General features: G+C 34.7%; 1 protein-coding gene across 1 annotated transcript; it reads right to left on the bottom strand.

Moving 5' to 3' along the window:
• Positions 1–11,133: 11,133 nt before the first annotated feature.
• On the bottom strand, positions 11,134–19,446 carry LOC133327157 (probable G-protein coupled receptor Mth-like 9). Its single transcript, XM_061535723.1, has 8 exons — positions 18,844–19,446; positions 15,881–16,025; positions 15,629–15,820; positions 15,329–15,562; positions 15,113–15,269; positions 11,374–11,577; positions 11,230–11,309; positions 11,134–11,168 (listed from the first exon to the last, which is right to left on the bottom strand). The coding sequence occupies exons 1-8, from the start codon at positions 19,444–19,446 to the stop codon at positions 11,134–11,136; spliced, it is 1,650 nt and encodes a 549-aa protein (XP_061391707.1).
• Between the last annotated feature and the right edge of the window lie 364 nt (positions 19,447–19,810).

Raw genomic sequence — 19,810 nt, 5'->3', positions numbered from 1 at the left:
AGCGGGTCAAATAGACCCTGACTTTTGTATGAAAAATTACAAGATTTGTATTCTATGGCGTATATATTTACTTCTGAAGGACGTAGAGCCGAGAAGTTTATAGTATATCCGAGAGGAGTAGTTGGCCTTTAAATTGATAGCAATCATATTGTGGTATGTACTCCGATGTGGGAGTTACACGTAAATATTTACAGGTGCTTATGTATTCAGACATTATTTACTAACCCATTACCACATTAGAGGGCGGAAATCGCTTTTCCATGGGGTTCCAGTTATGGTCAAGGACAACGCCTATAATTTTCGGTGATTATCAGATAACAATTCGGGATGAAGTGGACCGAAAACTTGTTTTGTTTGTTATACCCTTCACCACACTGTGGTACAGGGTGTTATGTCTTTGTGCATATGTTTGTAAAAGCGAAAGGCATGTTAAATTTGGCACAGCTCTTCTATTTGGCCTAAGGAGGAACCCCATTGAAATTGGGAAAAATCGGTTCAGATTTAGATATAGCTCCCATATATATTCTCGTCCGATTTTAGGTAAATGGTGTACCAAAGTCCCTATATATCATTCGATTTACACGAAATTTGGCATAGCGTACTGAATTAAGTCTATAACGATGTGTGTTAAATTTCGTGAAAATCGGTTCAGATTTAGATATAGCTCCTATGTATATTTTCGTCCGATTTTATGTGAATGGTGCATCAAAGTCCCTATATATCCTTCAATTTGCACGAAATTTGGATTTATAAAAAATGACCGAATGCACAAAACATACTGAAATAACATTGTGACAAGTTTCGATGAAATCGGTTTAGATTTCGATATTTTGCTTTAAATTTATTTACATAATTTTGTCCCATTGTAAGAAGCAACCTATATCTGACCAAAATTTAGTATAGTTTGCAGAATGATATGTTTAATTTTATGTTACGGTCCTTCAAAAATGCGACGTCTGTTAGGATTCCATCTGTTGAATATACCCAAAATGGTGAAGGGTATCATATAGCCCGCCCTCCGACTTTACTACTTTCCTTACTGTTTTTTTTACAGACGGAAGATATATGAATGATGTATTTACAGAAGGATTTATATCCACAGCAATCCTTGATACCTGAGAGGTCGTAACTATATGAAATAATTTCAGAATATACCCTTGTGAACCTATTGAGGTATTTTGATCTGGAATATCATCCTAATTTTGATGGGATTCACATTGAGCTATCATTCAATATAACCCTCTTCGATCTCAAATGGAGAACTTGTTATAGTATTTTGTGGAATGGTCGGTTTGTATCCTTGTTTGAGTACTTATTAAGATAGTTGAATGCCTTCATTCCTTCACATAATAACTTTCTAAGATCCCCAGTCATTTAAACCTATAGTATCCGTGCCTGAATGGATACTAAATTATCAAAATTATCCCTCCTTATTCTTGCTTGAGTATTTATAAAAGTCAAGGACTTATCAGAGATAAATGAGAGGAGATATGAAATTGAAATATTCGTCGAAGGTCTATCGAGTAGATTCAGCCATGTTGATATATCTGTCTTTGGAATTTTTCTAATTGGAAATAAGGTATATAGGCACACGTCTAGCCTCGTATAAGGGTATTTTGAATATTTAAGCCGCATCTTCAAACACAAATGTGTTGGGTTCCTGAAGGGAATAAATACATATTTCGAGAACATTTTCAATAGAGGCTATGATATAGTCCGCACAAAAAGATACCTTTCAATTTTAGGTATTTTTTAGGGGGATAAGGAAATCATGCGAAAAAAAAACTCGAATTTACCATTCGCATTCTCCAACTGAAGCGGCTGAAATTTAACCCTACATAAGGTATTCTAAAAATATTTAATTTCATATTAAATATGCTGTCAAAGCCACTCATATACATGTCGCATTTATTTTTCGGTATGTCAAAGTTTCAAACCCTAGTAATTCCAGTTAACATATGTTTCCATACCAGTCAAGGATTTCAAAATCTGACATCATTTTATTATGTTTCGGAGTAAACGTATACGTTGCGTCAATATTCATACGTATATTCTTCTACATAGAAGAAGATCTGTCATATTGTGTTTAAAAGTCTACTTATTAAAAATATACAAATAATATATCATACAGAAGGGAGTTTGTAAATCAAAAACTGAAGGTGGTCATGAGGGTGACTATCTGCATAAATGTTACTATTTCCATTCGTTAAGGATTCCAAAATCTGACATCATTAACATTATGTCTCGTAGTAGGCGTATACGTTGCGTCAATATTCATACGCATCATGGTACCTCAAAAATTTAATTAATTAACAATCTATATATATAAAATAGAAAAAAAATTTGTTTGTTTGTTTGTATGTTACCGATAGACGCCAAAACCGCTGATCAGATCTTAATGAGATTCACTCTGTATGTCGGAGCATGCCCTGAAAGTAACATAGGCTATATAAACTTTTAAAATTCCGCGTGGATGCGGAGTTATAGCATCAATAGTAAACATACCTCAAAATTTTATCTTCAAAGAAAACTGCATATGTCAGAAAAAACAACCCATCGACCACAAATTAAATTTGACTACCATTTCGTTCCAAATTTCATGATTCGAGTTTTAAAGGTTCACCCAAATCCAAATTTTCCATTTAGCACACATTATTTCCATAAAAAACTGCCTGTGTACCTCAAACCTACACTCCCACAGTGATCCTAAAACCAAGTTTCAGGATTCCAACTCCATTGGTTCACAATTCAACTTGTACTAAATTTAGTACACAGTACTACGAATTTCCAAAAATTCCTATATACACCAATCCTACACCCCCACTCTGTCTATCGGTTCACCCATAATACAAATTGTACCAAATTTAGTACACAGTAGTACTTATTTCCAAAACCTCCTTCCTACCCCAAATCTACACTCCCATAGTCGTCCTAAATCCAAGTTTCAGGATTCCATCCCTATTGGTGCACCCGAAATTCAAATTGTACCAAATGTGGTACATAGTTGTACCAATTTCCAAAACTTCTTACATACCCCAATCTACATCCCCACAGTCATCCTAAATCCATGTTTAAGGATTCCAACTCTATCGGTTCACTCACTATTCAAATTGTACCAAATTTAGTACACATTTCTAAAACTTCCTACATATTTTAATTTTACACCTCAACAGTAATCCTGACTCCAAATTTCATGATTCTAGCTCTATTGGTTCACCTAAAATTCAAATTGTACCAAATTTAGTACCATTTAGTACCCATAAGTATTAATTTTTTAAACTGAATCCTGACCTAATCCTACATCCCTACAAAGATCCTTACTACAAATTTCATTGTTCCAGCTCTATCGGTTCACCCAAATCCAAAATGTTCCAATTATAGTACGATTTAGTACTTTTCGTACACATAAGTAAAAAATGTCCAAAACTACGTACATATTCCAATCCTACACTCCGACGGTAGTGTTACCTACAATTTTCAGGATTCCAGCTCGATTTGTACCTCCAAATCAAATTTGTACCAAATATAGTACAATATAGTACTTTTCGTACACATGAGTACACGTTTTCAAACTCTCCTCATAACGACCCTACTTCTCAACCTTAATTTGCATTTTAGATTTCAAGTTTTTAGCTCAACCCATTCACATGCTACGAATTTGTACCAAATTAAGTACATCTTAGTACTTTTCGGATAGTTATAGTTCGTATTTCCATAATGCCCTTTGATACATCTATTCTACACTCCATCAGTGACCCTCAATCCAAATTTCAGATTTCTAGCTCTACTGGTTCGCAAATACAAATGATCCCATATTTAGTACTTTTCGTACTGATACCTTTGGACCAAGAGTGACCCTCACCTAAAATTTCAAGATTCTAGCTTCAGCCATTTCGTCTGGGCGTTGATGAATCGTTATATCAGTCGGTCAGTCAATCACTCTTGTATTAGTATACATAAAATTTGTACCAAATATAGTACCATATAGTACTTTTCGTACACATGAGTACACGCTTTCAAAACTATCTCCTTAAATAGGCTCTACATCTCAACCCTAATTCGCATTCCACATTTCAAGTTTTTAGCTCTATCCATTCACATGCTACGAATTTGTACCAAATTAAGTACATATTAGTACTTTTCGGATAATTATAGTTCGAATTTCCAAAAACCCTTTGCTACACCTATCCTACACTCCATCAGCGACCACCAATCCAAATTTCAGACTTCTAGCTCTACCAGTTCGCCAAATACAAATGATATCACATTTAGTACTTTTCGTACCGTTCTTGTATGAATTTCCAAAAACCCAGCCTTATCTGTCACCTTTGGACCAAGAGTGACCCTCACCCAGAAATTTCAAGATTCTAGCTTCAGCCGTTTCGTCTGGGCGTTGATGAATCATTAAATCATTCAGTCAATCACTTTACTCTTTTATTAGTATAGATTATTAAATGAGAGAATTATACTTTCAACATTTTAATACACAAAAATGAATTTAATTGTTCAGGTAAAACTGTAGGGTATATTCTATACATTGTACAGAGTATGTGTGTAATTGCACTCCATGCTACATATTTATATTTTGTTGTCCGTATATATTCACCACCTTTGTTTATGGCAAATCAATAGGTAAGCAGCCCGCTAGCGTAGCTCTGTAAAGATATTTGTAGTAGCATTTGTTTATTCGATACACTCAAGACATTCAATATTTGTGTCTGTGTGTGGGGGTAAACTATTAAATTAACTTTGTACATTAGGATAAATCAGAGAAATTTCAATGAGAATATATCATTTAAATTTGTTTATAAAGTGTTGTATATACTTATATATTATTTTTATTTAGTAAATATTCGTGATATTAAGTTAATTCGAAATTTGAAAAATTTTGATTTTTAACGTAAACAGGACAACAAATGATTTGAATTTGCTACAATATTGAAAATAAAATCGGACTTTTCCCAATCTAAATCCATTTTAAAATTCATGGGATCACTGATTTTTTTAACCAGATTTTCAGATAATAAACCCGTTTTGACATTGGCTCCCATACAACAGTCTTGACCCATTTTATGTTATGCCCGCAACTTCGTTAGCGAATGTAGGAAATATTTAAAAATGTTATTTTATTTTCAGAGAAAACTGCATATGTCAGAAAAAAACAATCCACACATTAATATCGACCATAAATTAAATTTGAGTACCATTTAGTACCAAATTTCATGATTCGAGCTCTAAAGGTTCACCCAAATCCAAATTTTCCATTAAGCATACAAAATTTCCATAATTACCCTCTTTAACCATCCAACAAAACTGCATTCATACCCCGATCCTACACCCAACAATGATTCCAAATTCAAATTTCAGGATTCTATTGGTTCACCCAAAATTAGATTGTACCATACCCCAATCATACACCCCGATAGTGATTCTAAATCCAAGTTTCTGGATTACAACTCCATAGATTCACTGAGAATTCAAATTGTACCAAATCTTGTACACAGTAGTACCAATTACAATACTTCCTATATACCTCAATCCTACACCTCCACAGTGATCCTAAATCCAAGTTTCAGGATTCTAAATTTATCGGTTCATCCACAATTCAAATTGTACCAAATTTAGTACACAGTAGTACGAATTTCCAAAACTTCCTACTTAACCCAAACCAACACTCCCACAGTCATCCTAAATCCAAGTTTCAGGATTCCAACTCTATTGGTGCACTCGCAATTCAAATTGTACCAAATTTAGTACATTGTTGTACCAATTTCCAATACTTCCTACATACCCCAGTCATCCTAAATCCAAGTTTCAAAATTCCAACTTTATCGGTTGACCCACAATTCAAATTGTACCAATTTTAGTACACAGTAGTACGAATTTCCAAAACTTCCTACTTAACCCAAACCAACACCCCCACAGTGTTCCTAAATCCAAGTTTCTGGATACCAACACTATCGGTTCACCCACAATTCAAATTGTACCAAATTTAGTGCACAGTAGTACGAATTTCCAAAATTCCTACATACCCATATCCTACACTTCCACAGTGATCCTAAATCAAAATTTCATGATTTAAACTCTATCGTTTCACCCACTATTTAAATTCTACCAAATTTAGTACACATTAGTACGAATATCTAAAACTTCCTACATATTTCTATCTTACACCTCCACAGTGATCCTTCATCTAAAATTCAAATTATACCATCCTGACGCTAATCCTACATCCCTTCAATGATCCTAACTCCAAATTTCATTGATCCAGCTCTATCGGTTCACCCAAATCCAAATTGTACCAATTATACGATTTAGTACTTTTCGTACACATAAGTAAAATTTTTCCAAAACTACGTACACATCCTAATCCTACACTCCCACTATAATTTTTTTAGCATTCCAGCTCGATTTGTACCTTCAAATCAAATTTGTACCAAATATAGTACCATATAGCACTTTTCGTACACATGAGTACACGCTTTCAAAATCATCTCCTTAAATAGACTCTACTAATTCGCATTCCACATTTCAAGTATTAGCTCTATCCATTAAAGAGCTTTTTAAACATAAGTACACAGAAAAAATTTTATTGAATATTTTAATAACTTCATTCATTTTCCAATATTTTTTCCAAAAAATGTAAACATTTCATTAAAATCAAAATTATGTTCATACTACTTCCTACTTTAACACTACTTAAGCTCTTTTTTTCCTCTCTCTCTCTCTCTCTCTTTCATTTGACAGAAATAAATGTATTTATCCCAAGAAAAAAACCACCACCATTACTTGTTCACTTTTACTGACCTCTGCATTGTTGAAATAAAATTCGCATATGTATTTTCCAAATTATTTCGATGCAAATGTCAAATACAATATAAGAAATATTGTGAAACAGGTTGGGCAAAGTAAATCGACTTTCGACCAATCGACCTTTTGTATTGAAAATTTTTATTATCACAAAACCCAAAACCGCCCAAAAAAAATACGCATTCCATAACTTTATTTTATTCTATTGCCAACAATTTTATCGGTAAAAGTCGAAAATGGATTTCGACTTTGTAGTCAAAAGCAAAAATCGAAGATTCTTAAAATCGACAACAAACACAACTCCATCGTTGTTTTTTCGCTTTCTCTTCTCTCTCACTCTCTCTCTCTCTCTGAAAAGAAACCAGTATTTAAAATTTTATGAATTGTAGTCATAAAATGCAGAAATCCGAAAAATTTGCAAAACTTTCAGAACACTATTCAGATAATATGCGAATTATTTTTTCTGTGTACTTGTGAAATCTTCGTTTCCCAGAGAATTGAAATATTTCCAGGTCCATGTTTTGGCTTAGACGCCATATAAAGGTTTTGAACGATTTTAGGTATTTTGAGTGCTGACTTCATGGTGAAGGGTATACGATGATCAAGTTGGCCGAACTTAAGAACGTTTTAAATTTTTTTTCAAACATAATTGCCTATATAAAATATACTCGCGGCATAGGTACCAACCTCCAAATTGTTGATACTATTTTTACATCTTTCCAGCTAACGTTTTCTCATTATTTTTACTAATTTCAGCACATACAACCAATTCCGGTGATCCAATTCTTCTGTCGCACCCAAAAATACAAAAGCCATTAAATGAATGTATTTCAAATGCATGTCACCCTAATAAACAATTACTTAAACGTACATATACCCCTATGATGTATGTATGTATGTGACACAATAAATTGCAAGTCAATTTTATTTTATTTTTTGTTATGCCTTTCAGTAAAGTTGCGTTTAACCAACAAGTTTTTCTGTTGCTTCCAATATCGTTAAATTGTTGTTGTTGTTTCTTTTTTCGCTTTGCAATTTTCACATCTAATCGTTCATAATGTGTCTCCTGTCTATTTCCATATCCTGAAAGTCAATTACCTTAAGAATGTGTGTGTTTGTTTGTGTGCACGAAACTTTTGGCGCCATTTTCCATTCATGTTGTGTGGTGTTGGTGTTCTTCTTCTTCCTCAGTTCCCAAAAGGCTACTGGAAGACCCTTAATTATTAATATCCTCCATCGTCATGTTGTAATTTCCTTACCTGTTTTGTGCTATGAAAAAACGTGGGTGTTGATGTCACTTGTTTAAAATTTTTCCGACGGAAAATAAGTACTGACGAACAGGTCTAATATGATATCCTGTTGGGCATTAGTTTTGCAACATAAATTTTGCATGTTTTTTATTTGAACGGAAGTAATCTTAAGTAGTTGAGTGGTTAAAATAAGGGGTCATGTAGGACATATTTTTGGTCTAGAGGTCCAAAAAGGTCTTCCATGTGTAGAAATCCAATAAGAAAAAACTCAAAAGGGTATTCTACGTATAAATGTCCAGAGGTTCCCCTGGGTACAGAATACAAAAGGTCAATATATATAGCACCCTAAACGGGTCTTCTATGTAGGGCATTATATATATACTAGCATATGCCCGCAACTTCGTTAGCGAATGTAGGAAATATTTAAACATGTATTAACTTATTATTTTATTTTCAGAGAAAACTGCATATGTCAGAAAGAACAATCCACACATTAATATTGACCATAAATTAAATTTGGGTACCATTTAGTACCAAATTTCATGATTCGAGCTCTAAAGGTTCACCCAAATCCAAATTTAACCAAATTTTCCGTTTTTCAGACATTATTTCAATAAGTACCTTCCCTAACCACCTAACTAAACTTCCTGCATCCTACACCCCCACAATGATTCCAAATTCAAATTTCAGGATTCCAAATCCATTAATTCACCCACAATTAAAATTGTACCGAATTTAATAGTAGAATTTTCAAAACTTCCTACTTAACTCAATCCTACACCCCGACAGTGATTCTAAATCCAAGTTTCAGGATTCCAGCTCCATAGGTTCATCCACAAATTTAACCGAATTTAGTAGTAGAATTTCCAAAAACTCTTACTTACACCAAACTTACACTACCACAGTGATCCAAAATAGAAGTTTCAGGATTCCAACTCTATTGGTTCACTCACAATTCAAATTATACCAAATTGTGTACACAGTAGTACGAATTTCAATAACTTCCTACATACCCCAATTCTACACCGCCACAGTGATCCTAAATCAAAATTTCAGGATTCCACCGATAGAGTCACCCACAATTCAAATTGTACCAAATTTAGTACATAGTTGTACCAATTTCCAAAACTTCATACATACCCCAATTCTACACCCCCACAGTGATCCTAAATCGAAGTTTCAGGATTCCAACTTTATCGGTTGACCACAATCCTAATTGTTCCAACTTAAACCACAGTGATCCTAAATCTAAGTTTCAGGATTCAAACTCTACCGGTTCACCCACAATTCAAAGTGTACCAAATTTTGTACACATTAGTACAAATTTCCAAAACATTCTACATACCCCAATCCTGCCTCCCACACTGATCCTAAATCCAAGTTTCAGGATTTCAACTCTATCGGTTCACCCACAATACAAATTGTACCAAATTTAGTACACAGTAGTACGATTTTCAAAAACTACCAACTTAAACCAAACCAACACCACCACAATGATCCTAAATTAATTTTGAAGATTCAAACCCTATCAGTTCACTCATAATTCAAAATCAAGTTTTACGATTCCAACCCTATTGGTTCACACACAATTCAAATTGTACTAAATTCAGTACATAGTAGTACCAATTTCCACATCTTCCTACATACCCCAATCCTACACCTCCACAGTGTTCAAAAATCAAAATTTCTGGATTCCAACTCTTTCGGTTCACCCAAAAATCAAATCGTACTAAATTTAGTACATAGTAGTACCAATTTCCAAACCCTCCCACACCTCCACAGTAATCCTAAATCAAAAATTCAGGATTCCAACTCTATCGGATCACTCACAATTCAAATTGTACCAAATTTAGTACACAGTAGTACAAATTTCTAAAACATCCTACATACCCCAACCCTACACCTCAACAGTGATCCTGACTCCAAATTTCATGATTCTAGCTCTATTGGTTCACCTAAAATTCAAATTGTACCAAATTTATTACCATTTAGTACCCATAAGTATTATTTTCTTAAACTGCATCCTGAGCCCAATCCCACACCCCTACAATGATCCTGACTCCAAATTTCATTGTTCCCCCTCTATAGGATCGCCCAAATCCAAACTGTACCGATTATAGTAGGATTTAGTACTTTTCGTACACATTAGTAACAAATTTCCAAAATTACGTTCATATCCCAATCCTACACTCCGACGGTAATGTTAATTTCAATGTTCAGGATTCCAGCTCGATTTGTATCTTCAAATTAAATTTATACCAAATATAGTACCAAATAGTACTTTTCGTACGCATGAGTACACGCTTTCAAAACCATCTCCTTATATGGACCCTACTTCTCACCCTTAACTCAAACTCCAAATTTCAAGTTTTTAACGCTTTCCATTCACATGCTACAGAATTGTACCAAATTTTGTACATTTTCGTACTTTTCGAATAGTTATAGTTCGAATTTCCAAAAACCCTTTGGTACATCTATCCTACACTCCATCAGCGACCACCAAACCAAATTTCAGAGTTACAGCTCCACCGTTTCGCCAAATACAAATGGTATCACATTTAGTACTTTTTAGTACTTTTCGTACCGTTCTAGTACGAATTTCCAAAAACCCGGCCTTATCTGTCACATTTGGAACAAGAGTTTCGTTTCGTCTGGGCGTTGATGAATCGTCAATCACTTCACTCTTTTTTTAGTCAGTCAATCACTTCACTCCTTTTTTAGTATAGATTATTAGTATATATATATATATATATATATCTATATATATGTATAGGCTTTCTACTTATAGAATACCAATAAAGCCTATTATTCACTTTGAAATACCTGTCGTCAGAATTTTGCCATATCAAAGACACTATTCAATTTTAAAAGATCCTCCGATATATTTTATTACCATTCTCTTTAAAATATATAAACTTAAAATTTAAATATATATAAATAATTAATATTAAGTACATAAATTAAGAAGGAAAAAACGTGACTTGCAGAAAATTACATTTCAGACTTCATTTGTGAAAAAAAATTGTTGCAATGGCTTTGGGCAGTTTATGAAAAATCACACACACACATGTATTCATTCAGTTCCATTTTCTGCATTATCTGTTGCATCTGGGTAACACAAAAAAAATAATTACTATAGCACACACTTCTAAATGTCATAATAATTTACCTGATTTCTTAAAATTCTGCACCCGTAAAAATGAATAGTCCGGTGTTAAATCATATTCCGTGTTCTTGGCAGTACCCGTTCTAGAAGAAAATAATTTTTGTAATTCATTTCAAAAAAATAATAAATATAAAAAACATCACTTACACATTTTCACTCCACCATTTTTGAACAAATTTATTCTTGTAGAGTAGGAAAACGAATCCGACACAGGCCAGCGATAAAACGCAAATACCACTCCAATAATCGATAATAAAGAAATGTTCTCTTATACGAGCCGTTACATAGACAATCATTTCACGCATCCAAATCGAGAAGACAACCAAAATGTAAATGCAATACGAAATGAAACTGAAATAATAAAAATGTTATTGAAAAAATTAGAAATACAAAATTTGAAATGAATTGAAACAATAACCTAGTAAAAAGTATCCATAAAAATTTCAAACCTTTAAAAAACATTTTAAAATATCTACACTTTTTGAAAGACTTTCAAAATAATCTAAACTCTATGATAGTCTTTCTACAGCATTAGTTCCGTTCCAGAACCTAAAAGAATCTTCTTCTGTAAGTTTTAAAAAGATTCGGGTAAAAAATATATGTGGTCTACATAGATATTTGAACCAATAAAAAGCCATACACATGTCATTCTGAAATCTCTTAAAAAATTTCATGTCATAAGTCAGACATGAATTTTTGGTGTAACCTTTGTATGAAATCCAGCAACATTTTATCTGGACCGGTTTCAAAAAAACTTCACAGATGTCAAACTGGACTAAATTTCGTACTCTGTAAAAAAAGTTTGTCTCAATCGGTCCAATATTAGCTGTATGGTGCTCCATTTACATAAAATCGAACGAAACTACATATGGGAGTTATATCTAAATCTGTACCGATTTCAAAAAAACTTGGCATATATAAATCTGGACCTAATTCAGTACTCTGTGCAAAATTTTGTCTCAGTCGGACCAATATTAGCAGTATGGTGCTCCATTTACATTAAATCGGACGAAACTACATATGGGTGCTACATCTAAATCTGGACCGATTTCATCAAAACTTCACAGATGTCAAACTGGACTAAATTCCGTACTCTGTGCTAAATTTTGTCTCAATCGGGCCAATATTGGCAGTATGGAGCTTTCTTTACATAAAATTGGACGAAACTATATATGGGAGCTATCTGAACCGATTTCATCAAAACTTGGCATATATCAATCTAGACCTAATTCAATACTCTGTGCAAAATGTTTTCTTAATCGGATCAATATTAGCAGTATGGTGCTCCATTTACATTAAATCGGATGAAACTATATATGGGCGCTATATCTAAATCTGAACCGATTTCAACAAAACTTGGCACATATCAATCTGGACCTAATTCAGTACTCTGTGCAAAAGTTAGTCTCAATCGGACCAATATTGACAGTTGGTACTTCATTTAGATAAAATCAGACGAATCTATAAATGGGAGCTATATCTAAATCTGAACCGATTTCAACCAAACTTGGCACATATCAATCAAGACCTCATTCAGTACTCTGTGCAAAATTTTATCTCAATCGGACCAATATTGACATAAAATCGGACGAAACTATATATAAGAGCTATATCTAAATCTGAACCGATTTCAACAAAACTTGGCACATATCAATCTGGACCTAATTCAGTACTCTGTGCAAAATTTTGTCTCAATCGGACCACTATTGACAGTATGGTGCTTCATTTACATAAAATCGGGCGAAATTATATATGGGAGCTATATATAAATCTGAACCGATTTTCTACAATTAGGTAACATCTGCCAATTTTCATCCAATTTGAATCATAAATGCGATCTGTAGTTTGTTCACAAAAATACATGGACGGACATGCATAAATCGACTCAGAATATGATTCTATGCATATTCTCAAAAGGGAACGATTCCTTTTGCCTGTTACAAACATATGCACAAAGATCCTTTACCACAGTGTGGTAAGGGGTGTAATAACTAAAAAATTTTATTCCAAAAAATACAAGTTATTCAAAAAACCAGTGAGCGGAGCAGTATAGTCGGACGGAGCCAACCAAATCATACTCTACACAACTTCCACAAAAATCTAACTTTATGTGGTTGTATATTCTGAGCTTGGGCAATATTTAGCGATATTTGCACTTACTTGACAGACTAGATGTCAACAAATATTTCGAATATTCAATAGACGAGGGCTGTACTTGTCTGGATTCTCTTTACCGTGAGTTATGTTGTGATGTTGGGCTTTCAAATGTGGCCTATAGATCGACTCGAAATAAAACACAAAAAAATTAAGTTTTCGGTCCACTTCATCCAAAATTATTATATGATCATCACCGAAAATTATAGGCGTTATCCTTGAGCATAACTGGGATCTCATGGAAAATTTCAAAGCAATCAGCGCTATATTTCCGCCCTCTAGTGTGGTAATGGGCTACTAAATAATATCTCAGTACGTAAGCACCCGTAAATATTTAAGTGTAACTCCTACATACGAGCACATACGACCATATAATTGGTATCAATTTAAAAGTCAACCTCTCCTCTTAAACATACTATGAACTTCTCGGGTCTAGGTCCTCCGTGGGCCTCTGGAGCGACCAGAAAAACCGACAAAAATTTAGTATTTGGTCCATTTCATCCCCTAAATATTAACCGATCTTTACCAAAAACAATAGGGGTCTTCATTAGCCAGTATCCATCCTATATGCAAAATATCGTGAAGATTGGTCCGGAACTGTGGCCTGTATCGTGTTTACAAATTATAATGGACAGACGGACGGACGGACACACATGTCTAGATCGACTCAGCTAGTCGAAATATGACGATCGGTATATTTAAAGGTGGGTCTAGGACCAATATTTCTCGGTTTTTCTGGTCGTTCCAGAGACCGAACATCGCGAAGTTTTACATAGAGAAAGGGGTCGGGCCGAAGAATAGGCATGCCTGTTTTGAGAAAGATCGGTCAATATTTAGCGGGTCAAATGGACCCTGACTTTGTGTGGAAATTTACAAAATATGTATTATATAGCGTATGTATTTACTACTGAACGACATAGACCCGAGAAATTGATAGTACATCCAAGTAGAGTGGTTGACCTTTAAATTGATACCAATTATATTCGGATGTGGCAGTTACACTGCTTACGTGTTCATTACCACACTGGAGGGCGGAAATATAGCGCTGATAGCTTGGAAATTTTCCATGAGGAATCAGGTATGGGCAAGGACAACGCCTATAATTTTCGGTGATGATCCGATAATAATTTTGGGATGAAGTGAACCGAAAATTATTTTTTTTGTGTTTTTTCGACTCGATCTTGAAAGCCGAACATCACAACAACACTTGAAAGCCGAACATCACAACACAACCCACAGTGAAGGGAATCTCGACAAGTAATTAGAAGGGCTGTCTGAATATTAGTAATATTCGTAAAATATGTCAGTGTAAGGAAAAGGTTCTATTGTCCTCTAATCGGACAAGTGGGTGTAAATATCACGAAATATTGCCCAGTCTCGGAGTAAACATCCGCAGAAAGTTAGAGTTACGTGGTAGTTGTGTAAGGTATCGTATGGTCGGCCCCGTCCGCTCCGCTCACTGTTTTTAATTGTTTTCTCCGATAGTCCTTGAATTTAGTTTTTTCAAGGACTATCGGACCTTTAAAAACAATTTTAAAAATAAAAAAGCGGATATTTTTAAAAATAGTATTTTACCCCTTGCGCTATTTTATAGCTCTTTAAAAAATCTACAGTAAAGTATCACTTATAAAATGTTGAATATGAATCAAATAGTATAAATTTTTATAAGTTTTTTTTTAATTAGTTCCCAATATGTATTTCTTATCTTTAGCAATGAACCATGCATACTTACTGTGTTTTTGTTATTTTAAAATCTTTTCCAGCTACCATTTGGGTGTCACTTGGCAATTGGAAAATTCTAAAATAGGCACGCGCCGAACAGAACAGACTAGCAGCCATAGAGATTACAATTGGTATGTACAAATATAAGAGGATACCCCATAAACGTGCTGAAAAGTGAAATTATAAATAGTTTTAAAATTAATTATCAATATCGTTATACACTTACTATCGAACCAACAAAAATCCTCACCAATACCCGGTTTCAAATGACGTCCAACATTTGAGTCCTGCACCGCCTTGACAACATATTTCATTGCCAAGCCCACGGCAAATGTTAGACCATATAACACCTTCAAATACCACGTTTTAATGGGCTTCAAAGAAAATATGGCCCAAAAGCTACCGCTGATAATATTCAATATTAAAAACGAGACAATTATAAAGAAATATGCCAAGAAGCCTAGAATGAAATTAAAATCAATATTTAAAAAAAATATGAACGGTATTGTGTATTTCAATTACTTACCTATATTTCGACATGCTGTGTGCGATAAATTCAATGGATTTTTCAAATGCAAATACACCAGAAAACACAGACCCATTGTTAGGGAAAACAAATGAAATATTAAGCCTTCACCATAGTTGCTGTTTCGAACATCCTTGATGGCTACAAACATCAGAATTATACCAATGTTGATTATTATTGCCAAACTGGTACCTAGACAAGAGGATGTTATGTTTATTCATTTTGAATTTCTCAGGATAATTCAATACTTACATATAGCATAAATCCATACACGAAATCCTTTCTTAAATCTTTCACAAGTCAGGGGTGTTAAACTCCATGCCTTTTTATTCTCCAATGGTGTAAAACAATACTCATCTGTGGAGTACATACGTCCGTCACGTTTCAAGGTGCCATTCTGAAAATAAAGGGTCATTTTAATTGATAATACAATTTTTTTTAATTTTTTAAAGGGACTCTCGATGTTAGTAGATTTTTCTAAATTTTTAGTTTTTTTATACCGAGAGGGTGGAATTTCTAAGATATTTATACCCTACACAACTATGTTGTCAGGGTATTATAGCTTTGTGCAGCCCCAAGGTTTGTAACGCCGCGAAATATTGGTCCTAGACCCACCTTTAAGTATACCCATCGTTATATCTCGACTAGCTGAGTCGATCTAGACATGTGTGTCCGTCCGTCCGTCTGTCCATTATAATTTGCAAACACGATACAGGCCACAGTTATGGACAAATTTTCACGAAATTTTGCATGTAGGATGGGTTCTGGCCAATGAAGACGCCTATTGTTTTTGGTAAAGATATGTTAATATTTAGGGGATAAAATGGACCAAATACTAAATTTTTGTCGGTTTTTCTGGTCGCTCCGGAGGCCGCAATTATGGCCCGAACACCGCGAAATTTTAAATAGAGAAGGAGATTGGGCCAAAGTATAAGTATGCCTGCTTTGATAACGATTGGTAAATATTTAGGGGGTCGACTAACTGAGTCGATCTAGACATGTGTGTCCGTCCGCCTGTCCATTATAATTTGTAAACACGATACAGGCCACAGATATGAACCAATCGTCACGAAATTGTACATATAGGATGGGTTCTTCCCAATGAAGATCCCTATTGTTTTTGTTAAAGATCGGTTAATATTTAGGGGATGAAATGGACCAAAAACTTTATTTTTGTCTGATTTTCTGGTCGCTCCAGAGCCCGCAATTAATTATGACCAAAACATCGAATTTTTACATGGAAAAGGAGATCGGGTCAGGGAATAAGCATGCCTGTTTTGATAAAGATCGGTCTATATTTAGGGGGTCAAATGGGCCCTGACTTTGGTGTGAAAAATTACAAAATTTTTATTTTATGGCGGTATATATTTACTCCTTAAGGACGTAGACCCGAGAAGTTGACAGTATATCCAAGAGGAGTGGTTGACCTTTAAATCGATACCAATTATATTGTCGTATGTGCTCGAATGTGGAAGTTACACTTAAATATTAATAGGTGCTTACGCATTCATATATTTTTTATGAAGTGAACCGAAAACTTAATTTTTTGGTTTTTTTTCGAGTTGATATATAGGCCACAATTATAAGCCGGTGACGGGAATCTGGACAAGTATAAAATGGCTGTACTGAATATTAGTAACATTCGGAAAATATGTGAGTGTAAGGACCTCTAATCGGGCAAGAGGGTGCAAATATTTAAAATATTGCCCAGGCTCAGATTAAACATCAGCACAAAATGAAAGAGTTCCGTGGTAGTTGTGTAGGGTATTGTATGGTCGGCCCCGTCAGACTATACTCCGCTAAATGGTTTTAAATTATCGAAGATCGTAGTTTTGTTTGAAATATTTTTAAGTGACTATCGATGTGCGTATTTTTATACCCTTCGCCACACTGTGGTACAGGGTATTACGTCTTTGTTCATATGTTTGTAACAGGCAAAAATAATCGAGATAGGCCCATGGTTCCTTTTGAGAATATGCATAGAATCACTTTCTGAGTCGATTTATGCATGTCCGTCCGTCTGTCCGTCCGTCCGTCCATGTATTTTTGTTAACAGGTCGCATTTATGATCCGATTTGGATGAAATTTGGCACAGGTCACTTAATTGGCCCAAGGACGAACCCTATTGAAATTGTAAAAAATCGGTTCAAATTTAGATATAGCTCCCATATATATTTTCGTTCGATTTTAACTTATTGATGCACCAAACTCCCAATAGTGATCCGATTGGGACACACTTTTGCACAGAGTATTGAATTAGGTCTAGATAGTTATATGCCAAGTTTTGTTGAAATCGTTTCAGATTTAGATATAGCTCCTATTTATAGTTTCGTCCGATTTAATGTAAATAGCGCATCAAAGTCCCAATAGTGGTGGTCCGACTAAAGCAAAATTTTGCACAGAGTACCGAATTAGGTGTCGACTGATGTACGTGAAATTTTGTTGGAATCGGTTCAGATTTAGATATAGCTTCTATATATAGTTTGGTCCCATTTTATGTAAATGAAGCTCCATACTGCCAAGACTTATCCGATTGAGACAAAATTTTGCATAGCGTACTAAATTAGGTCATGATTGATGAATGCGAAGTTTTGTTGAAATCGGGTCAGATTTAGAAATAGCTCCCATATATAGTATCGTCCGATTTAATGTAAATAGTGCACCAAACTTCCAATATTGTTCCGATTGAAGCAATATTTTGCACAGAGTACTGAATTAGGTCCCGACTGATGTATTCGAAATTTCTATATCTACAGGATATTGTAGATATTAACATGTCTTGCATGTACCCATAGTGGTGAAGGGTATTATATAGTCGGCCCCGTCCGACTTTTGAACTTTCCTTACTGGTTTTTTAATATTTTTTGACCTATTTTTAACCCAATTTTAACAATTCTACGCGCATTGGCTAAGGGGCTGCCAATTTTTTAAAATATTTTTAAACCGACTCGTAAATTTTTTTAAAATATTTTTTAAGGGATCATCAATGCTGCTGGATTGTTTACAAGTATTTCTCATATGAATATCAATGCGCATAGAGACTGCAATTGAATGTAGATTTCAAAAAAAATTTGTTTAAGGGCTTATTTTCAACAATATTGTTTATGGACCTACTATTGAGAGCAGGTTTTCTTAAATATTTCTTAAGGGTCTACAATTCAGAGCAAATTTTCGTTAAAAATATTTGTTAAGATCAACCATCAACCTCTACTCACCTCAAAAAGATCCCATTTCCAAAATTCATTTCGCTTCCTTTCGATAATTTTATTCTTACAGCCAAATTCATAGCGTACTATAAACGTGTCCTTAATATTCACAGCACTGGTAGTGCCATTGGCAAATGTCACTTCAATGTGGCTATGCTGTGAGTGGCTATCCTTTTCGTTGAGACTACAATTTTGATGTTTCTCATCGTAGTGCATTTTCGGGGGGCAACAGAAAGTGACACATGGCTTTAGGAGGCAGGCACAACCACGCCAATGTTTCGCTGCCGAATATTCAATACCATCGATAATTTTTATTTTATATTCCGCTGTCAAATTAGCCGGTATAACCAATCCTTCAAATGAATACGATCCATCTTTTAGACGTAGACCATCGGTAATGTTAACTGTTTGAGAATAGGGACAGGGATATGTTTTGGCAGCACACGTTGTTAGACTTTGCAAGAATGTAAACAAAACAATGCTAATGAATGACGACGACGACAACAACAAACGTGGAGAATGATGTGGGGTCGATGGTGTTGGTGTTCGTAATGCTGTTTTTGTTGTTGTTGCATGGCGATGAGTGTGCCGGTGTTGTTCGTGCAGCTTCATCTCTTCTGATGTGTGTGAGACACAAATATAAACAGTTACACACCGTTTGTTTTTTGGTGAGAGAACAATAACAATGTAACACCATTTGTTGTGGAGTGGGGTTTGGGGGAATTGTGTCAGTGGTCCATAACAAAAAACACGAAAACAATGAGAGAGTGAGAGAGCAAACAAAAATATAATATTGAGATCAAATGTTGTTGTGGAGAACAAGAACAAATAAATAGAGAGATGAATGAGAGCGGGAGTACGTATATGTGTGATCTCATTGATACGTATCCCCCAATGCATGATTCAAATGTCTTCTTTCTTACCTTGCCGAGTCTCTATCAATCAAAATTTGAAGAACAAAAACAAAAATGTGTTT

Source organism: Musca vetustissima, unplaced genomic scaffold (genome assembly GCF_032173495.1).
Source record: "Musca vetustissima isolate MV318-11 ecotype Yass unplaced genomic scaffold, APGP_CSIRO_Mvet_v1 utg166016, whole genome shotgun sequence".
NCBI classification, from domain to species: Eukaryota; Metazoa; Arthropoda; class Insecta; order Diptera; family Muscidae; genus Musca; species Musca vetustissima.
Note: the sequence above shows the minus strand (reverse complement) of the source record. Positions and strands in the feature narration are given on the sequence as shown.